Source organism: Sipha flava, unplaced genomic scaffold (assembly GCF_003268045.1).
Source record: "Sipha flava isolate LNK unplaced genomic scaffold, YSA_version1 269_pilon_pilon, whole genome shotgun sequence".
Taxonomy (NCBI): Eukaryota; Metazoa; Arthropoda; class Insecta; order Hemiptera; family Aphididae; genus Sipha; species Sipha flava.
Window position 1 is genome coordinate 232,656 of NW_020272933.1, and position 20,284 is coordinate 252,939.

General features: G+C 30.6%; 3 protein-coding genes and 1 pseudogene across 4 annotated transcripts; 2 read left to right on the top strand and 2 right to left on the bottom strand.

Moving 5' to 3' along the window:
• The first annotated feature begins 411 nt into the window (after nucleotides 1-411).
• LOC112685191 (vacuolar protein sorting-associated protein 26B-like) lies at nucleotides 412-4,946 on the top strand. 2 transcript variants are annotated; one of them, XM_025557003.1, is made up of 8 exons: nucleotides 412-491; nucleotides 688-1,284; nucleotides 2,802-2,936; nucleotides 3,324-3,556; nucleotides 3,623-3,787; nucleotides 3,866-3,972; nucleotides 4,060-4,271; nucleotides 4,631-4,876. In XM_025557003.1, the coding sequence occupies exons 2-8, from the start codon at nucleotides 1,282-1,284 to the stop codon at nucleotides 4,874-4,876; spliced, it is 1,101 nt and encodes a 366-aa protein (XP_025412788.1). In that variant the 5' UTR covers nucleotides 412-491; nucleotides 688-1,281. The 2 variants fall into 2 exon arrangements, with proteins under 2 accessions (XP_025412788.1, XP_025412787.1); XM_025557002.1 differs by lacking the exons at nucleotides 412-491; nucleotides 688-1,284 and having other exon boundaries at nucleotides 2,793-2,936; nucleotides 4,631-4,946.
• Nucleotides 4,947-9,075: 4,129 nt separating this feature from the next.
• Nucleotides 9,076-11,114, bottom strand: LOC112685222. Its single transcript, XM_025557045.1, has 2 exons — nucleotides 10,359-11,114; nucleotides 9,076-9,565 (listed from the first exon to the last, which is right to left on the bottom strand). The coding sequence occupies exons 1-2, from the start codon at nucleotides 11,051-11,053 to the stop codon at nucleotides 9,253-9,255; spliced, it is 1,008 nt and encodes a 335-aa protein (XP_025412830.1). The 5' UTR covers nucleotides 11,054-11,114; the 3' UTR covers nucleotides 9,076-9,252.
• A 1,825-nt stretch (nucleotides 11,115-12,939) lies between these two features.
• On the bottom strand, nucleotides 12,940-17,173 carry LOC112685216 (annotated as a pseudogene).
• Nucleotides 17,174-17,245: 72 nt separating this feature from the next.
• Nucleotides 17,246-18,618, top strand: LOC112685217. The gene has a single exon (XM_025557040.1). It carries the CDS (start codon nucleotides 17,246-17,248, stop codon nucleotides 18,578-18,580), a length of 1,335 nt encoding a protein of 444 aa, XP_025412825.1. The 3' UTR covers nucleotides 18,581-18,618.
• The last annotated feature ends 1,666 nt before the right edge of the window (nucleotides 18,619-20,284 follow it).

Genomic DNA, 20,284 nt, shown 5'->3' on the forward strand with positions numbered 1-20,284 from the left:
AATAACTTTGGTAATAATTGTATAGTACTGGATAGATCGACAATGGATTGTATAAATAATCCTCGCAAATGTTTATAACATTAAACATAAATTGACTAAAAATATTGAGCACTATTTTTTCTAAAATGGTTAAAATTTTCGAGGAGGGGGGGAGAGTTAAATATCCCCCCCATAGGCACGTGCCTAACCGTAGTATTATAACTGCCAGTACAGAACTGTGTGCATGGTTCGATTATTTTCACGAATCAGATAAGGTTCTGCGTGCTGTAAAACTACGCTTGTAAGAAACGATCGATTATTTAAATGAAATTACCAATTACGTATTAGATAAAAAAAAGTAGGAGCCTTTAAAAAAAAAAAAAAAAAACAATACCCAATCAAACGAGAACATTATTTTATTGTCTTAACATTGTATGTCGAATGTAATCCGAGGTTATCCGATGAAAACACTTGTGTTCTATGTCTAGGACCAAAGCATTCGTATAAAATATGTAAGTTACTAACTTAGTTTTAAATAAGTATGTAAGTAATATACACACATACACACATACACGGACAATATATAAGCTTCTTTATTTATCTGTGGGTACATGTGGTACAATACATAACAATGAATTAATGCATAAAAATATGTATTAAATACCATTATGTACATTTAAATATATTATTATTTTTATGATTGTACAGTGAGGCGGGCCCTTGCGGCTTCTGCACGACGAGTAATTTGGCTGCATGGCGTGGCCACACTGGGCAAATAAATATCCCGTCACAGTGAAAAAAACTTATCTCAAAACATAACTCAACTTTTCACCAACTATATTATATTTTAATATTGTTATTAAAATATATACCCACATTTTAATTGTATTATATTGTTATTTATGTGTGTACATAGATGTGCCTGTATTAATTCACTATTGTATTATATTATTTGATACTGTGATTCTGTTCATCGGACTATTGGTATTTTTTTCGGGGGTTTTTTTTCTCCGCTTAACGTTCGTAGTGATATTTTCTTGTCGTGCGTCCCGATTGAAAAAATATTACTTCTTAAAAAGATAGAACGCGTATCCCGTACCACCTTGTTGCGTGTCCACAACAGCTAGCCGGCTCGATGATGATTTCAATTAATTGAGGGTACGACGAACCTTGTTTGTTTTGGTGTTCGGCAGTAGACATTTCATTCTCTTCGACGAGTATTTCCGTGTGTCCCACATCGCCAGCGTCGACGACGGTAGTTTTACGTGGACTGAATACGAAATTCGTTAACAACATTCGAAAATGGTGAGTGCCATCCATGGCTATAATAATATATCTACTTGTACAGTATTTGTCCGTAAATCACTGATATTTATTTTCCCCAGAGTCTAACCGTACCATATTAAATTTGTTTTATGTATTGTCTGGACTTTTGTTCGGAATCTTCATAGCTTAGTTTACTTAGACCAACTACACTTTTTAAAATTAATTTATACCTATAAATTATATTATAAACTTTCTCCTTTGTACCTTATGATATGTGTGTCTACATAAGATTTGAGATATGATTATGATAAGTAAGTAATTTTAATCTAATTAGTTACCATTGAAGTATTATTAATTATGATTTTTGATAATGATGACAAACCATTTAAATATCTTTTAATTTTAACTATAATTTTCCTAGCACAAGTTATAAGTACCTATACATAATAAATAAATAAAAACTCAAAATAAAATATTTTGGTAGTATTTAAAAAAGTATGTAATTTTCTAAAAATAATGAGTTCTTTAATGTATATCATTACTAGTTATAGTTTTTTAATTGTAATTAAATATTTATTAAGAATTAATTTATTATTTAATACTTATAGAACACCAAGTGCTAATATTTCTAGGTTTAGTCAAAAACTAAATCCATATTTATTAAAGTATAAGTGTCCAATATCCTATTCATACCATTTTGTATAATCTAATAAATAATATATTTTGTTTTATTATTTTTAATAGTAAAATTAAAAAAATGTTATTTATATTTTAAAACTATTAAATATATACATTATATATACATTTTACATTCATATAATATGTATGTAAAGGTAATGTAATATTATCTATTCTTTCTTATCTTTTAGCCTATACTAGTACACAATATAAGTTATTATTCATTTTGATTGTTTAATAACTAATTATATATTATAAACATGTTTTTATTATATCAACATGAAATCGGTATTCTTTATTTAAAATTATGACAGGTATTCAAGAGTTCCCAAATTTGTCTGTTTCTTACATTTTTTAGTTTCTTTTATAAATAAATATTATAAATAAAAATGTTAAAACATATTACTGTAAGATTAGAACTAAACTAATAAAAAAGTTTATCTAAATAATTTTTATTTATTTTTAAATTAATCTTTTATTAATAGAGTTATTTATTAATATTTTTAAAATGCATAGTTTTATCTTTGTAATTAATTTAAGCTAAATCTAATAATTTTGTTTTGAAATTAAACAATTCTTTTCTTTTTTATTACATAAATACATTTCATAACTCAATATTATTATTTTTTTGGCCTGGGTATTGGTCGTTAATATTTAAATTCTCAAAAACCTGTGTTGTCTTATCTTTTATTTTGACAGTTTTGTTATTGTTTAATTTTATCTGTTTTGTTTCAATTAATCTGTCATTCTATTTATATAGTTTAAAATTAATTTAAGTGATCAATATTATAAAATCATTTCTTTTCCATAAATAATTAAATAACATTTTACTAAAAAAAAATATATATCTATTACATCAAATAATGTAAATGTTACAGACGTTTTTTGGTCTTGGGCAGACAGCAGAGTTAGAAATAGTCTTAGATCGACCAGATGGAAAGAAGAAACTGGATGAAAGCAGTAAAAAGGATCAAAGTTTAATATATTATGATGGAGAAACAGTATCTGGAAAGGTAATGAATTAATTATTGTAGATACCATTTCATATAAATCTTAATTAGATAGTAAATAATAATACATCTGTACTTATTATCATAAATTCATATAATATATACAGTGATTTGATACTTGTATTTTTAAATATTTTGGCTTTGCCAACTATGTATTTAGATTTTATTATTGTAGTTGTCAATTATTGTTGATACATTAGTAAATTTGTATTGTTTACCCATAATGTATTTTATCTTATTTTATCTTTTTTTTTTTATTAGTTATTTTAGAGTCTGAGTGAAGCAAGAAATTAATTGGTTTAATATATTCATTTAAAATAATTTTTTGTAATTTATTCCGTACAAACTAACTAATAATATCAATCAAAATTATTTGTTTGTTAATTATAGGTTAATGTGATACTAAAAAAATCTAGCAGTCGTTTGGAACATCAGGGTATTAAAGTTGAATTCATAGGACAAATAGAAATGTACTATGACCGAGGTAACCATCATGAGTTCACATCACTAGTCAAGGAACTGGCGAGGCCTGGTGAAATGTTGCAGAATACTTCTTTTAATTTTGAATTTTTAAATGTAGAAAAACCATATGAAACATATACTGGTTCTAATGTGAGACTAAGGTATAGTGTATAATTATTCATCAATATTTTGAAAGTATTTAAATATTCTAATATTTATATTTTTAGATACTTTTTGAGAGTTACCGTTGTACGAAGAATCTATGACATTGTTAAAGAAATTGATATTATTGTACATACCTTATCCTCTTATCCTGATATGAATAATAGTATAAAAATGGAAGTAGGAATTGAGGATTGTTTACATATTGAGTTTGAGTATAATAAGTGCAAGTAAGTTAATTTATTTAAAACAACAACAAATCATCTATACATTAAACATCTTAAAATAATTTAAAATTTTAATTCTAGATATCACTTAAAAGATGTTATTGTGGGTAAAATTTATTTTCTACTAGTACGGATAAAGATAAAACACATGGAAATTGCTATAATTAAAAGAGAAACTACAGGATCTGGTTAGATTTATTTATTAAATTAAATATTATAATTTTTTAATGTATAAAAGTATTTTTGAGCTTTTATAAAAGTATGTAACTTTTCAGGTCCAAATACATTTAATGAAAATGAAACTATAGCTAAATATGAAATTATGGATGGAGCTCCTGTTCGAGGAGAAAGTATTCCTATTAGAGTATTTCTTGCTGGTTATGATCTCACACCTACTATGAGGGATGTGAATAAAAGGTTTTCAGTCAGATATTTTTTAAATCTTGTTCTAATGGATGAAGAAGATAGACGCTATTTTAAGCAACAAGTAAGCTTAATATAAGTTAATATTTAAGGTTAAAACTGTTAAGATAATTACTAAAAGTTAAATAGACTTTTTTTTTAAATATTTTAATATTGCTTCATATAAAAATGTATGAGCTTATGTATTAAATATTTCTTAGTATATAAAGATTGAAATGGAAAATTATGAATAATTTTATTTCTTCTATTTTCTTTTTACTTGATATATAATTATATACTGCTAAAAAAATGTCTCAACAAATCTCTCTTATCAATGTCAATTGTTTTGAAAAATATATAGTTATGACTAATAAATAATCTATAAATATGAATATTTTTTGTTTTTAGTAAAATATATTAAGTTTTACTTTTATAAATTTACAGGAAATAACATTATGGCGAAAAGGAGAAAAAAATTTAAAAGGGTTGCAAAATCGTAATGAACCTTCTCATTTAGTATCTGGAAAAGATGGACCTAAAGGAAGTGAAGCTCCTCGAACTACTTCTCAATCAATTCAACCATCTGGTTCAATTGATAATACTGACTCAGAAAATGATCACAATCATTCCCCAATGAATGAAAATGTTGAACAGGTACGTTCGTCAATTGAAGATAGTACTAGTGAATAATGATAAATTAATAATAATAATATTGTTTTTAAATGCCTAAAATGCCATTAATTTTTATTCCGAATTTCTATAGAAAAATAAAAAAAAACTAGTTATTTAAAAATCATAAAAAATATTTATGTATTACGCCTAGTCCTAATTATTTAAAAATGTATTTAATTATACCTATGTTAACAGGTTAACCACTTTTTTACTTCTAAAAATGTGCGATAAAATAATATACAAACATTTATAACTTGTTAAATACTTTATGTTATACAACAACAAATTTTTATACTCAGCAAATAATATAGTTGTTATAATATTATGTAATATCAAAAATTAATATATACAAAAATATATTAATTTATATATTTTTATACACAGGTTATTATATCTGTTGATTTCGTAGATTTCTATAGATATCTTAATTGTTATTGTGATTTATTGTTTAAATATAAAACTGATTTAATTTATAGTAAACACTTATATTCGTTTTATTTTAAACATATGCGAATACTAAAAAATATATTCTTGTATTTTATAAATTGTATATAAAATCAGTTAATATATTATTATTATTATTACCTGATATTATTTGAATTCATGCATTAAATGGACAATGTAAACAAATTACTTTAGCCAACTTTATAAATAGTCATGTTTCTGAGAAATGTATTTTTTTAAACAATTATTTATTGTATTTATGATTTATTTCATTTTAATTATTTAGTAATGTATCATATATGTATTTATAAATAAATTTATTTATTTATCAGTTTTTAATGTTTCTATTCATTTAATACATTTTTAAACTTTGTAGTATTAATGTTAATAATATCTATAATATACAATATACATTTATTATGTATACAATTATTTGTATAAACATGCTGAATGAAATTAAATTAGGATTTCATATGCAAAATGTTATTTCTAATATGAGATAGTGTTTTTCTCATAATTGTTACAGTGTTGTATGGCTTTTTTATTTACTAATCCAGATATTTTAATTTTTAAGCATTGAACATGTTAATTATGATTATTATTATTATTGATAATAACATTTTTTGATTTTTATTTCAAATGGTGATCATTAGAGACCGGAATTTTATGCATTTGTATGTTCATACCGAGTGTATGCACTTATACAAGGATTCGAAATGTGGGGGATTCCGAACCAATTGATTCCATAGATCAAATTTAATTTTGCATATAATGGCATATTTGAAGGATTGGGGCATATTTTTGCATAAGTGCATATAATGTATATATTTTTTAAAATCATAGTAAATAATCAAATTATTTCATGTTTATATTTTGGAAATTGAAATTTTCAATTACTATTAAAACGGTATAGAATTTTATTTTTTCGAGTTCAATACCGTGTTGATAAACTATTATCTGACAAATAAATTTTAAGGTTACTTCTTAAAGTTGCGTAAAAATTTAGTATTCATTGACCACACTGCAAATTTGAAAATTAATACACTGATTTAAATTCACCATGTTTTACCGTTTCATGTATTAGTGTAGTAGCATGGCAATATTGAACAATTTTGTCATGTGTAGTAGTGGTGTACATATTATCATGTTTCAATTACGGTTTAGTGACATTTTTATTTTTATTTTGCGTAAATTAAAAATAATTTGAAAAAATGTCTAAAATACGAAAAAATATTAAGTGTTTGATAAACCAGTAGATTGAACCATATATTATAGAGACACTATTGTATTTACCACTGATGAAAACGTAGTCTATTATCAGGTATGTAATCGCCAAGTACCGTGTAATAAAAAATTTCAAATCACAACATGTTCATACATCTTTTCATACTGATTCCTTGAAACGAAGTTTAAATAATAAAAAACAAATGCTATTGGGAAATGTTTACAAATCTAATACCAATAATTTAAATGAAGATCTCTGAGCTTAGTAGCTGCCAACATACCATGGTTTAAACTTCAAGTTCCACCATTTTCTTGAGATTTCTTGCAAAAATACACGAATCAACATATACCAGACGAGAGTTTACATCGAAAATCTTATCTCGAACCATGTTATAATAAAATAATAAAAAATATAAAAGAAAAAGTAGGGGATTCGTATATTTTTTTAATTGTAGATGAAACAACAGATAATAATGGTACCTACATAGCTAATCTTTTAATAAAGTGCATTAAGTAGTGAAAACTCTTTCAATCCCTTTTTAATTGCTAGTAAAAAACTAGAAAAAACAAATCATTCTACTACTGCATGTTTTGTCAATGATGGCTTAAGGATTTTGTGGCCAAGTGGTGGTAATGACGAAAAAGTTTTGCTATTATTATCAGATGCAGCCCCGTATATGATAAAGGCAGGTAAAACATTAAATGTATTTTTCCCCAACATGATACATGTTACATGCTTAGCGCATATGCTTCAAAGAATTGCTGAAAAAGTGAGAGAATTATTTCCAAATGTTAATACACTGGTAAATAATTTAAAAAAAGTGTTCTTAAAAGCTCCTCATCGTGTAGAAGTCTACAAAGATGTTTTGCCAAATGTAGCCTTATCACCAGAATCTATACTCACCAGGGGGGTACTTGGATTGAAACAGCCACCTTTTGTGCTGATAATTTTGAACAGCTAAAAATAATTATCATTGAAAACTTGAAAGAAAAAAATGTGGTCAGTATAAAAAAATGTGAAGATATGCTTAAGTTAGAGTCTGTTAAAACTGATATTATATATATTAAAACTAATTTTTTTATACTTGTTAAAAGTATTAAAAAATTAGTTATCTAATTTACCTTTGTTTAATGCGACAAAAATTGTTAATGAAACTATTTTAAACATGGAAATGGTGTCCGGAAATAATGGAAAAATTATTAAAGAGAAAGTTTCTGATTTAATACACAAAAATGATGGTTTTAAAATATTGAAGCAGATATCAGATGTTTTATCCGGGAAAAAAGAAAGTTTTTTACCATCAAATTTTACATCCACGATGAGTACTTGTGTGAAATATGCACCTATAACATCTGTGAACATTGAACGGTCGTTTAGTACTTACAAAATGATATTAACTGAAAAAAGAACCAACATGACCCCACAAAATATGTAAATGTATATTGTAATTAATTGTTATGAAAACAAAAAATAATAGTTTTTTTATATTTAAATATTTTTTTGATTTAATTTGATGTTGAAAGGTTCAAAATTTCTATTTTATTATTTGTTTAAACTGTTTTAAAAACATATAATGATTTTTTTTTTTATATACTTAAATATTTTGTTGATTTAAGTTGATGTTGAAAGGTCCAACACTCCTAATTTTGTTATATTTGTTATGTTATAAATTTATTGTTTGTAGTTGATAAAGTAATATAAATTTATAATGCATATTTGAGCATATTTTTCATGTATTTGTGCATATTAATGCATATTTTGACCCTTTTGCTTTGCATATTTGCATCATATTTGCCACATTTTTAGTGCATATAATTCCGGTCTCTAATGATCATAACATTGATTATAATATATAGTCAGTGATATTAATATGTTAATACGATATGATATGAAAATAATATATTTTGTATATTATATTATACATATATTATGTACATTTTGTATGGATATTAGTGAAGATTGCCTACTATTCACTTTAAATATTTATACAATTATATAATTTATTATATTGATAGTATAGGTGCAGACCGACAAAATAATAAAATTAGGTTTTGGATATTTATTGGTCAATTCTACTAGTTCAAATTTATATTTCCGTGGTTTACTTTTAATAACTTCTATTATCTATGTAATATTGATTACATTTTTTTGCAAATGCATGTGAAACTCAACTGTTGAATCTTCATTACAATATCCAAGTACAAATTTGATTAAACAATGTTGCTTACTAACCATAGGCAATAAGTTTTTAAATACTATGTTAGTATGATCTAAATAAAACTAAATTATCCACAGTAATAATTCATTTTATTTGTTAATTTTATTGAATATTTGAATAATGGATAAACATATATTAAATATTTACACAGCTTCAATTAATTATATGAATACAAAAAATGTTTTTAATTATACAATAATAATTAAATATTTTAAAAAATAATGATATAATTAAATTTTAAAATATTTAATGATTTATACATTTATTATTATTCAAGAATATAATTTTCAAGTTTATCTAAGTTCTAAATATTGTTTTATTATTGCTCATTAATTCATAAGAGGATTTATATATAGTAACAAAATAAATAATTTTTGAGTATCCTTTTGTAATTCCATTATTCAAGGCTAAAATTATTTATCAATTATTATTAGGAAAATGTTTAAAAATTTTAACCTGACATCAGCAATGATAATTCTAACACATTTTTTAATGTGTAAATATTTGCTAAACTTTGTAAAACAATTGCGTTATGTTTATCAATACTAATATTTTTTTGTGTGTGGTTGATAAATTCGAAATTGTTTCTTTTTGAAAATTAATTATTGATTGCATAAAATGCTCGTTGGCGGAACTTTTTTGTCTTTTCACGCAAATCATGTTGTTGCCTACCCTGAGAGTGGCTTTGTGGTTTTTCAATAGACTAGATACCAGACCATTTACGAATCGCTGACAATCTTCGGTTTCTTCAGTTAACATATTAATTTTAAAATATTGGTATTCCAATGTCAACTTACAGTTTTTCAAGCATTCAATTTTCCTGTAAATCCAAAGTAGCCAAATTATATTAAACACGCATTATATTACAACATAAATAATATAAGAAAATCGTTATTGGATATTAATTCATTATGTGTGCTTTAAGTGCTATAAGATACAAGTGGCGGCTATCTTGTTTCTAAAAAGGTAATCGAGTATCCTTTTCAAAATTGTGGTATATTGCAGCCGTTGAATTCTATTACCAACCCACAAGATGAATCTTGATTTTTTTTAACGAATATGTAACATAATGTATTACGTAGATATACGCAGTTTCGTCGTTAAATACTTTCTGCTCTAAAGCGAATATTGCATTACATTACAAATCGAAATTATGATAAGCTGCTAACATCATTCGCGGTCACAGCGAGCTAGTAGAATTAATACGATAATAGACTCGTAACAGTAATGATTTTCGTCTGTTGTCGATATTTGTCTAATTTTGCCCCTTAAATTTCTTTAAAATCGTATGTCACTCTAAAGCAACGCATGACTTGCTTGTGCCCTAGCGACTGCACCATCGGTACACTGAATAGTACCTAAATAGGCAAGAAAAGGTACTAACTAGTTTTCTTTAAGTGAGTACCTGTTGTATTTTTGAAGAATATAATGAAACTATGATATAATCTAATGTCTGCCTCTTAATAATCATGATTCTTTGACGAAATCTCTAATTCTTGGTCATTCCTACTATATTATAACGGTGTACTATTTATTCTATGGGTCGTATAATAATAAAAATATAATAATTCGTGCGTTAAAAGTAGGTTTCAGATTATTTAAATAAGATATACTTGACGTGTTCGCTATCGGTAGTGTTGTCGACATCGGACGAATAACTGATATTTTTCATCAAGTTTTCCAACACTTCTCGATGGTTGGACGGAACTTGGCACGCCGAGCACTGAAGTGCCTTGTATCGACCCTTTTCTTCTGTCCCGGAGGAAACGAAATCGCCCGTTGTCCCATCGGTCGGACGATTCGAGATGGTCGTTGGCAATTTCGTTGTTGCGCTACTGCAGCTGTCGCCGCCACCGCCGCCGCCGCCGGTACCGCAGTCACACTGTCCGTCACGGTGCGTGAACGTGAACGGTTCGCTTACGCCCATCACTTCGTAGTGGCGGCCGTCGACATACGCGAACAGGTAAGGCCTGGCGCACCGGACGGACTGTCGGCGGACGGCGATCTGGATGCGGCCGCCGGACGAGCAGCGATCACCCGCGGGGTCGACGATGGCGTGCGCGACCATCTGCGACGCGAAACGGAATGCGGCCGGCTCGACGACCACGGCGTCTCCGCGGAAGGTAGCCATGAAATCCGCGATGGCGTACCGACAGCTCACTCGGTCACCGTCGATGTCGAACTGATCACTGTCGCTCGTCAACGACACCCATTTACGAAACGCACCGCCGCCGGAGCATATTTCCCCTTCACCGGCCGCTTGCGATCGATCGGTCATTGAATTCATAGCGACGGCAAAATCGGTCATTATATAGCGTCGTCTATTGTATGCAGGCCGTTGCGAATCACGCTATGCAAGCAGATCGTCGCTGTAACCGTAAGTTTTTCAACAACGTATCGTTTATCCCGAGTGTGGCTATGCCGACCGATTTGTGTAGTGCCCGTGAGTTGAAAACATACGTAGAACAATCGATATAATTATTATAATCGTTTCAAAATTCTATTTATATTTTTACGCGGTTTTACTAATTCAAACATAACGAAATGTATCAAGCTCTTCAAAATTTATACTTTGGGATTGCTGTAGTTTTAGTCTAAGTTTGTAGGTGTTATTTCCAATTTTGAAACGTAGTATACAAAAAACTTATAATAGAACTCATCACACTATTATTAACAAATACAAACTGTTCATTATCAATAACTTTATAATTCATTGATTATAAAGTGACATGCGTTTCTATAGCAATTTTTAGTAGTAGACCATGCATAGTAGAATGAGCTCGATGTATATTTTATGCCGTATAAGAGATAAGTCATTAATCGTTATAGTCCTTTATCTGGATATTTTAACTCTGCGAATTAATTTTGAAGGTTTTGCAAAAACATATTTCACAATTTTCCTCTTTTGGAACAATTGGTCAGCGTTTGCCGTCTATTAGTACTTTCCTCAATTTTGTCATGGTTATGATTTTGTTGGTTATGTTGGTGTTGCTTTCTGAAATTTTATTACTAGAAATGAGTTTCATATAACACTTACTGTTACTCTTACTACGTCCAACGTTATTCAATTCCGCTTTCATCTAAAGCATGTCTTTATTAAATACAATAAATGCATGATTTTTATTGTTTACACGAGCAACGTCAAAAGCAAACGTCTTCCAGATCGTTAACAAAAAACATGTTAGACTCACATGTATTTCTCGGTGTTAACACGTCCTATTGAATTATTGTAAGTGCAAATAAAAAAACGTAGGAAAAAGCGTTCTTTGTATGTTAAAAATTATTATGATTTGCAATTAGTCGATGATATTTTATTTAAAAACTTTACATGAATGTTCAGAATACATTTTTACTCAATATTAAATATAATTGAACCAGAAATAGTAAAACAAAATACTTGTTTCAAAGAGGCAGTTCCAACTAAAATTATTTTAGAAGTCAAATTAAATAATTAAAGTAAAACAATAAGCGAAATTTAATGTAAAAAGCACTGTGTGTTGAACGGATTCCTAGAGATCATGGAAACCCTTGCATTGTAGCGTGCGTCACAAAAATATAGCTGTTCAACTCGAAAGGGCATGCGTTATTGCAACCTTTTTTTGTTCAACTTGTGGTGTGCTCTGATGCATCTAACGCACAAAAAACCCATAAGTGTATACATACCAAAAGGGAATCAACTCCTACATACCTCTTAATAACCACGGAATCAATTCACCGGTATCGATGCAAGTAAACAGGTACCTAGGAATCAACTCATAAGCAGTCATTATTATTGCCTATACTGAACCCCTTAAAAACGGTCGTTTGCATTGCCCTATAACTCCTCTTCAGGGCCGTCTTTAGGATTTCTGAAGCCCAGGTCGAAAATAATTTTAAAACCTTTTAGGTATATATTTATATCTATGTTATATGTATAAACATATAGTGACATCAATAATTCTTATCATACAACAAATTTGGTAGGTAAATTATAATTTTAAATAAGGGGTTTTTTTTTTATAAAACATAGGAAAATAAAATAAAATAATTTTACAGTTGACTCAAATAACATGTTTTTCTTTATTTACTTATATTACTTTAATACTTATATTATATCGTCACATAATTTAATTAATATTTATACAAATATGCATTTTAATAAAACATAACAATAAACAGACGAATTAAAATACTAAAATATATAGTAAAATCATTTTATTCATCAAAAATTAATTTTTTGGCTTTTATTTCTGTGAAATTTTCAATAATGTCGTTATAGTTTACATTTTCACACAAATCACGTTCAATTGAAATAATTGCTAAATCAGAAAGTCGATCTTGCACCAATGTTATTCTTAAATATTAATAAATAATAAATAAATTGATTTTTAACTTCCAGAAACTTCTCTCAGTACTTGCAGTAGTTATTGGAACAGTTAATAATAATATAATATATATATTATATATATAATATAATGATCTTAACGCGATAGAAATATTTGGAAATTAACTACATGTGGATTATATTAAATCAAGACACGAGTGTAACACGCGAAACGCATAGAATGACTACTCTCATCTAAAATAATATAATGAATCAGTATGAAAAAAAGGCATTCGATTCCGGTTGTACGTTGTTGACGCATCCTGCTTGGTCGAATGCAGCTACTGCATCGTCGGACCGCTTAGATGACCAGTGTCATTTAAAAGCGTGTGTTCTATTAATACGGTGACCGCATGCAGTAAAACGCTACAGTAGAAAACGCTTAGTATGACTTACGCCTAACTTAAAGGAGCACACAACAAAAAAAAAAATTCTTTACATTTTTTTTAAATGTTAAATTATTTTTGCTATGGCTATATGGAATTATTTGGTGAAAATCCGACTTAAAAAAAATATATTATTGTAAGAGACATTAAGAAATGTAGAATAGCGGCGTAACTTCACTGGGCCCTACTCATCGTAATTGCCTATCTTATACGTGTAAAAGTTCCTCGCTTCACACAACGATTTACCAATTTTATTTTTGAAATTTAATTTGCATATAACTGTGTGGTTTTATGTGTTTAAGACGATGCAAGTATCAGAATTTCAATATGACCTTTAGTTTTTCAAATATTAAAAATCTTAAAAACAGACATTTTTATTAAATGGTGCGCTTGGCTAGCGGAGATTGAACAACGGATCCGCCGACCGCCACTATCTAATTTAATTCTACGTATTTTACACACTAAACCAGTGCTTCCCAAACTTTTTCGACTCACGGCGCCCTTTTTGATTTAAGGCTTTTTCAGGGCGCCCTTCTCCTAGTCATAGCATGACTAATCATAAGGAAAACTTTAGACCAGATAGTATTTCATACGGCGCGGCGCCCTTGTACAGACATCGCGGAGCATCAAGGCGCCATGGCGCACACTTTGGGAACCGATGCACTAAACACGACATAGTACTTATGTTAGTAGACATAGTACATCTTTTAACATGTTATACAAATGTCATTAGTAATGATTAGAGCCCGAATTTATGTGCATTTGCATGTTTGTACTCAGTGCTGGCCCGACGGTTTTCGGGGCCCGATGCAGAATTTTGCGGGGCCTCATACAAATATAATAATTTATTAATTTATTAATTGTTTATATAAATGTGTTTTTTTCGTATTATTATATAACTAAATATATACTATAACTGTATTTCGAACTGCTGTCGACGATAAACAATTTTACAAGTGCTTGCGCGTATAATACTTCAAAGCTATGCGTAATTGGTACCATCTTAATTTTCATCGATAACAACCCGTTTACTGAGAAGACCACACAACTACGAGGGTGACGATTTGCGTACTGGGACTATATTATTTTTATTTACAAATAAAGTAATAATCGTAATATATAATTTGTGGGGCCCCAAGGGCGTATTTAGATATTTTTTTTTTGAGGGGGGGGGCTGTGGTATTTTCTCCAACTGAAATTCCCCAATTTAGCCTATTAAAAACAAAAGTTGGAAAATTATCATACAAAATTTACCTATAATAGCGAAAACAAGTAAAATACTCTACGACGTAAATCGATTACCGTGATAGTGTTATCGGTCGTCGCCGTCACTTTTCGGAAATTTTTTAGCTCATAGTGGTTCGTATAAAAATTGTATGGTGATTGAGACGCCACAACGCGTGTGTATCAGTAAATCAATTCTAGGTAAAAGAAATCGAAATTACGATAATGCAGCAATACCGTACGTCAAAATTAAGTACAATGTACCGATCTAAATGGTATAATCGTTACGATCAAAATCGTCAGACCTTTACATGAATAACTTGTTCGTTGTTACTAATAATTCTTTATAAAATTATATTGAACTTTTACGATTTACATCTGATAGGACATAAGAAGCAGACTTTTTTTTTTTTTTTTTTTTATTATTAGCTATTAGTATACAACTATGATAGCTCGACATTTACAGAGATTATAAATAAAATAACATTATACATTAAACATTATTGTACATATTAAATAATGAAGCCAGCATCCAATATAAAGGAAATTATTAATTTGATGGCGGTAGTGGATTTTGTGTTAAGTATGGAGTGGATATTTAAGGGGATATTAAGAGTCTTAAGTTCATTAATTAAAATAATGCAATTGAGTTGAAGTGCAGGGCAGTCGAGTAGAATATGGGATAAGTCACAAATGCATTCATTTAAGTGAAGAGTACAGAATGGAGAATCATTAAGGCCAAGTTTGAAGGAGTGACTAGGAAGAAGGTGATGTCCTATGCGTAGCCTATTAAATTGTACTATATATGGTCTATGTAAGTGTAAGTTATTGAACCAGGTTTTTTTTAGGATATTTGGTGTAATATTTCTGTATCTTGAGGCGAATTCGGCAGGTAGATTGTTCGAGAGAGAGAACCAAATATTAGTAGAGTATTGTTTTATAAGCGATGTGAAGTCAGAATGGGGGAGTTGAGAAATAGAAGGAAAGATGAGATTGGATGAAGATTTAGCAAGGTGGTCTGCAACTTCATTACCATGTATGCCTGTATGACTAGGAACCCAAAGAAAGTGGATGTTATAGTTAGTTTGATTTAATGTAAAAATAAGAGACTTGATGCGAAGAATAAGTGGAGACAGGTGAGAGTTAAATGGGTTTGAATTTAAGGCTTGGAGGCACGACATAGAATCTGAGACAATTAAGTAATTGTTGGGGGGAAAATTTTGAATAAGTTTTAAGGCTGCGGTGATGGCATAGCACTCAGCTGTAAAGGAAGAAAACGTTGGAGGAAGGTTATTGTTAAAAGAGAGCTGTAGATCAGGAATATAGAACGCATATCCAGCGGAGAGAGGGGAGACTGATCCATCAGTATAAATTGCGATGAAGTTTAAAAAACGTTCATTAAGATAATTCAAAACGGCTGCATTAACCGAGGAAGAAGACATAGATTTAAAATCATTGGAGGATAGATCTAAAAATTTATTATCAGAATGAATCTGAGGGGAAAAGATAAGAGAGTCGTAGGATTGCTCGTAAAGAGGGAGTTTAGTTGAATTGATAATATATTGGTGGAAATTTGAGATAAAATGTGCTATAATTGATAATACGGGCATAGATTTAGGAACATATCGCCAATTAAGGTACAGTGAGTAATAAATGTCAAAGATACAGTGATCGCTATAGGATAGTGATTTCAAGAGAAATTTGCCGGCAAGCCAGCGGCATCTGATATTAAATGGAGGGCAAGTAGATTCAACTTCCATAGCAGGGCAAGGTGTAGAACTGACGTAACCCATAATGGTTCTGATACATGAGGCTTGGAGTTTATTGATTTTTTTCCAATTAGAAAAGGAAGCCGATCCGAAAAGAAAGCATCCGTAATCAATTTTGGAGCGTATAATAGACAAATATATAGATAATAGACTTGAAGGGTGAGAGCCCCACCAAGTACCAGTTACCGATCAAAGGAAGTTGGACCATCGAGAAACAAACGCTGTGAGAGTAGAAATATGTGGAATCCAGCGCAATTTGAGGTCGAGAGTGATGCCAAGATAGGTAATATTGGGAACAAAAGGGATAACATAGTTGTTGAGATATGTATTAAGGTTGTTTAAATATCTACGACGAGTGAAAATGATCGATTTGCATTTTTCAGGGGCAACATCAAAAGACACTTTGATTAGAATGTCATTCAGATCTATCAGGGCAGAGTTGAGGCTATCGATAGCAAGATTAAGATGTTTATTAGAAGAGAATATTACTAAATCATCAGCGTATATAAGACATTTATGACCAGACTGAAAGAGATGCTTTTCAACAATACTCATATATACATTGAATAGGATTGGGCTGAGGCAGCTACCTTGTGGAAGTCCAGTGAAAGTGGATCGAGTGTTTGACGATCTGAAGGGAGAGAAGAAAACAAGTTTTCTGAAATTGAAGAGAGCAGATAGAACATTGCAGAACTTAGGGGGGACTTAGCTCTTTATCTACACTAACCGCAATTACGTCGGGGTCTACGGCTAACGATATGGATTTGATTGTTAATGATCGTTCTAATGAGTTCGATATTGGTTGTACGTCTTCTTCACTTAATGATACTTCTAATCAATCTACCTGCCCAACCAACAGCGATATGGCAAACACTAATAAACATATCAACTTATTACAAAAGTCGTTTTCGCCAGATTATATCGGGCCTATAACCATTCTCGTTGAAAGTACGGACGCTAATATAAATTTAGGAAACTGGCATCCTATTAAGGCCGCTAAATTTTTCTCTAACAATTTCTCTGGTATTACTAATATTAAACCTGCGGGTTCAAAAAAAATAAAAATTTCTTTCGACACAATTTTTAATGGTAATTGCTGCTTGAATTCAAGCATCTTAAAGGAGAATAACTATAATGCAATTATACCTTCTACGCTAATTTTTTCTTACGGAATAATAAAATTAGACACTACAGTCTCAGAAACTGAATTTTTCGAAGGCGTCCGATCCTCAGTCAAGATTGATGCATTCAAACGCATCAGTATTAAAAAAGATGATAAAATCGTTCAAACACGTATAGTTGAACTTAAATTCGTCGCTCCGAAAATACCATCCATTATCTCTGTATTTAATATGATCTTTGATGTCAAGCCCAGTGTCCGGTCTCCCGTTCAATGCAATCGTTGTTTACGTTTTGGACATACACAAAAATATTGTCGTAGCTGTCCCAGGTGCAGTCATTGCGGTGAAAACAATCATTCGGTTGATTTATGCCCACGCGCTCAATCCACTGATCCTGTATGTCTCTTCTGCAAGCAACCTCACTTAGCCACTGATCGTAGTTGCCGCGAATGGTCCACTCAAAAAGAAATTAAACACATCATGGCCACCGAAAATATTTCCTATAAGGATGCCTTAATTTTTAAAAAAAATAATTGTTACACTACTGCTTATTCTTTTTCCGATGTTGTTAAGAGCCAGCCTCCAATTTCTGAAATATTAAAACCAAATATCTCCCTAAAGGAAGAAAACTTCCCCAGGCTAAATAATCACCATCATTATTTCAATTCTAGGAAGATAAAACAAAAATCTCGCTCCCCGATTAATAAAGACAAATTAAATTTACCAGTTGAACCTCATTTTTCTTCACCTAACGGTTGCTGTTTAACCAATCTCCCTAATCAAAGCCTTACCGGAGACAATAAATCTGCTGATCTATCTTGGATTCATTCTCTTTCTCTTAAACTCTCTGAATCTCTTATAAATTCCCCCTCCCTATTTTACCCCTTCTCATCCGCCTCTCTTCAGTCCTTAATTGAATCTTCTCTAAATTCACTCCTTAATATTCCAGATTCTAATTTCACCTCTGATTAGTCTTGTATTATACACCAAATGTCCTCACCACAGTTATAGAAAATACTAAATATATTTGACTCAAAAACTAACATATTACAAAACAAAATAAATTAAAATTACCATGGTTTTTTACATAAATATAAAAACCAGAATATCTCCAACAATCACACTAACATTATTCAGTGGAATGTGAGAAGTCTCCCTGCACGTCTCCCATCCTTACAACACCTCCTATCCGATCATAAATGCTCAATTGCACTTCTCTCTGAAACCTGGCTTTTACCTTCACGTGCCCTTACAATACCGCAGTTCAAAACCTATAGATCCGACCGCTCCGATGGCTATGGTGGTGTAGCTACAGCTGTCCATAACTCCCTCAAATCCAAAAAAATTCCTTTAGATATCGCTACCAGAAATAGATTTACCCACTGTAAAATCGACATCATAGGTATCGAAGTGCATCTTATCAACTCACATCCTCCTTTAAAATTTTGGTCCTGCTACATCCCCAGTAATTCTAATGTTCCTTCCAATTTATGGCATGAATTCTTTAACCTGATATCGCATAATACGCTACTTGGTGGCGACTTTAATGCATTTCATCCCGCTTGGGGCTCTCAACTTACATCCCGCCGTGGTTCTCAGATCTATGATTGCATTGACTCATTAGGTCTTTGTACTCTCAACGATGGTAGTCCTACACATGTGGGTTGCCCCAACTCAACTAACTCGGCAATTGATTTATCTTTTTGTTCCCCTGATATTATCTGGAATTTATCTTGGCAAGTCCTTAATGATCCTCACGGTAGCGATCATATCCCCATTATCATATCAACTAATTTTAACAGGATCGCTGATCCTGTGCCATCTTGTTCCGCTTTGGATTCTGCACCTCCAATCCATTTACCTTTTAACTTCAATAAAGCCAACTGGTCATCGTATTCTATTCAAATTCATAATTCTATCTCTTCATTGACAAATTCTCCCTCTCCAGTTTTTTCCTATTCTACCTTTACAAGTATTATAAACAACTCCGCCAATCCTACAATTCCTAAGAAAAGATTAAATTCCAATCCCTATCCACCCTCCCCTCCCTGGTGGAATTCTGACTGTACCGAAGCTGTCAAAAACAGAATTCTTCTTTTTAGAAACTTTCGTCGCTCAGGCTCCATGTTTGACTTTATTAATTACCAAAACGCTTATGCCCAAACTACCAGGCTATTAAAAAATGAAAAGAGGAAAAAATGGAAAAAATTTTGTTCTAATCTAAATCCATCTTTCCCCATACATCACCTTTGGTCAACAGCTAAGCGCTATAAAAACTGTATCAACCCGGTCAGACCTCCAGATAATGACGATTGGTTCGACTCTTCTTGTTTTAAAGTCGCTCCGTGCTATGTCCCTTCTATATCAGAGATTTGCCCTTCTGATCACTCTCTATACTCTCCACCCCATATTCTCACCAATATTTTTACCATGTCAGAATTAAATTTAGCCATATCTTCACGAAAATCTACTGCGTCCGGTCTTGACAACATTTCACCTATCATGCTAAAACACCTCCCCTCAAATGCTCTGGTTTACCTTCTATCTATTATGAATAACATTCTATCATCCAATCAGGTTCCTCCTTCATGGACATCTTATCGTGTCATCCCTATCCCCAAACCTAATTCTAATGATTCTTTTCGTCCAATTGCTCTCTCTTCCTCTCTTTGCAAA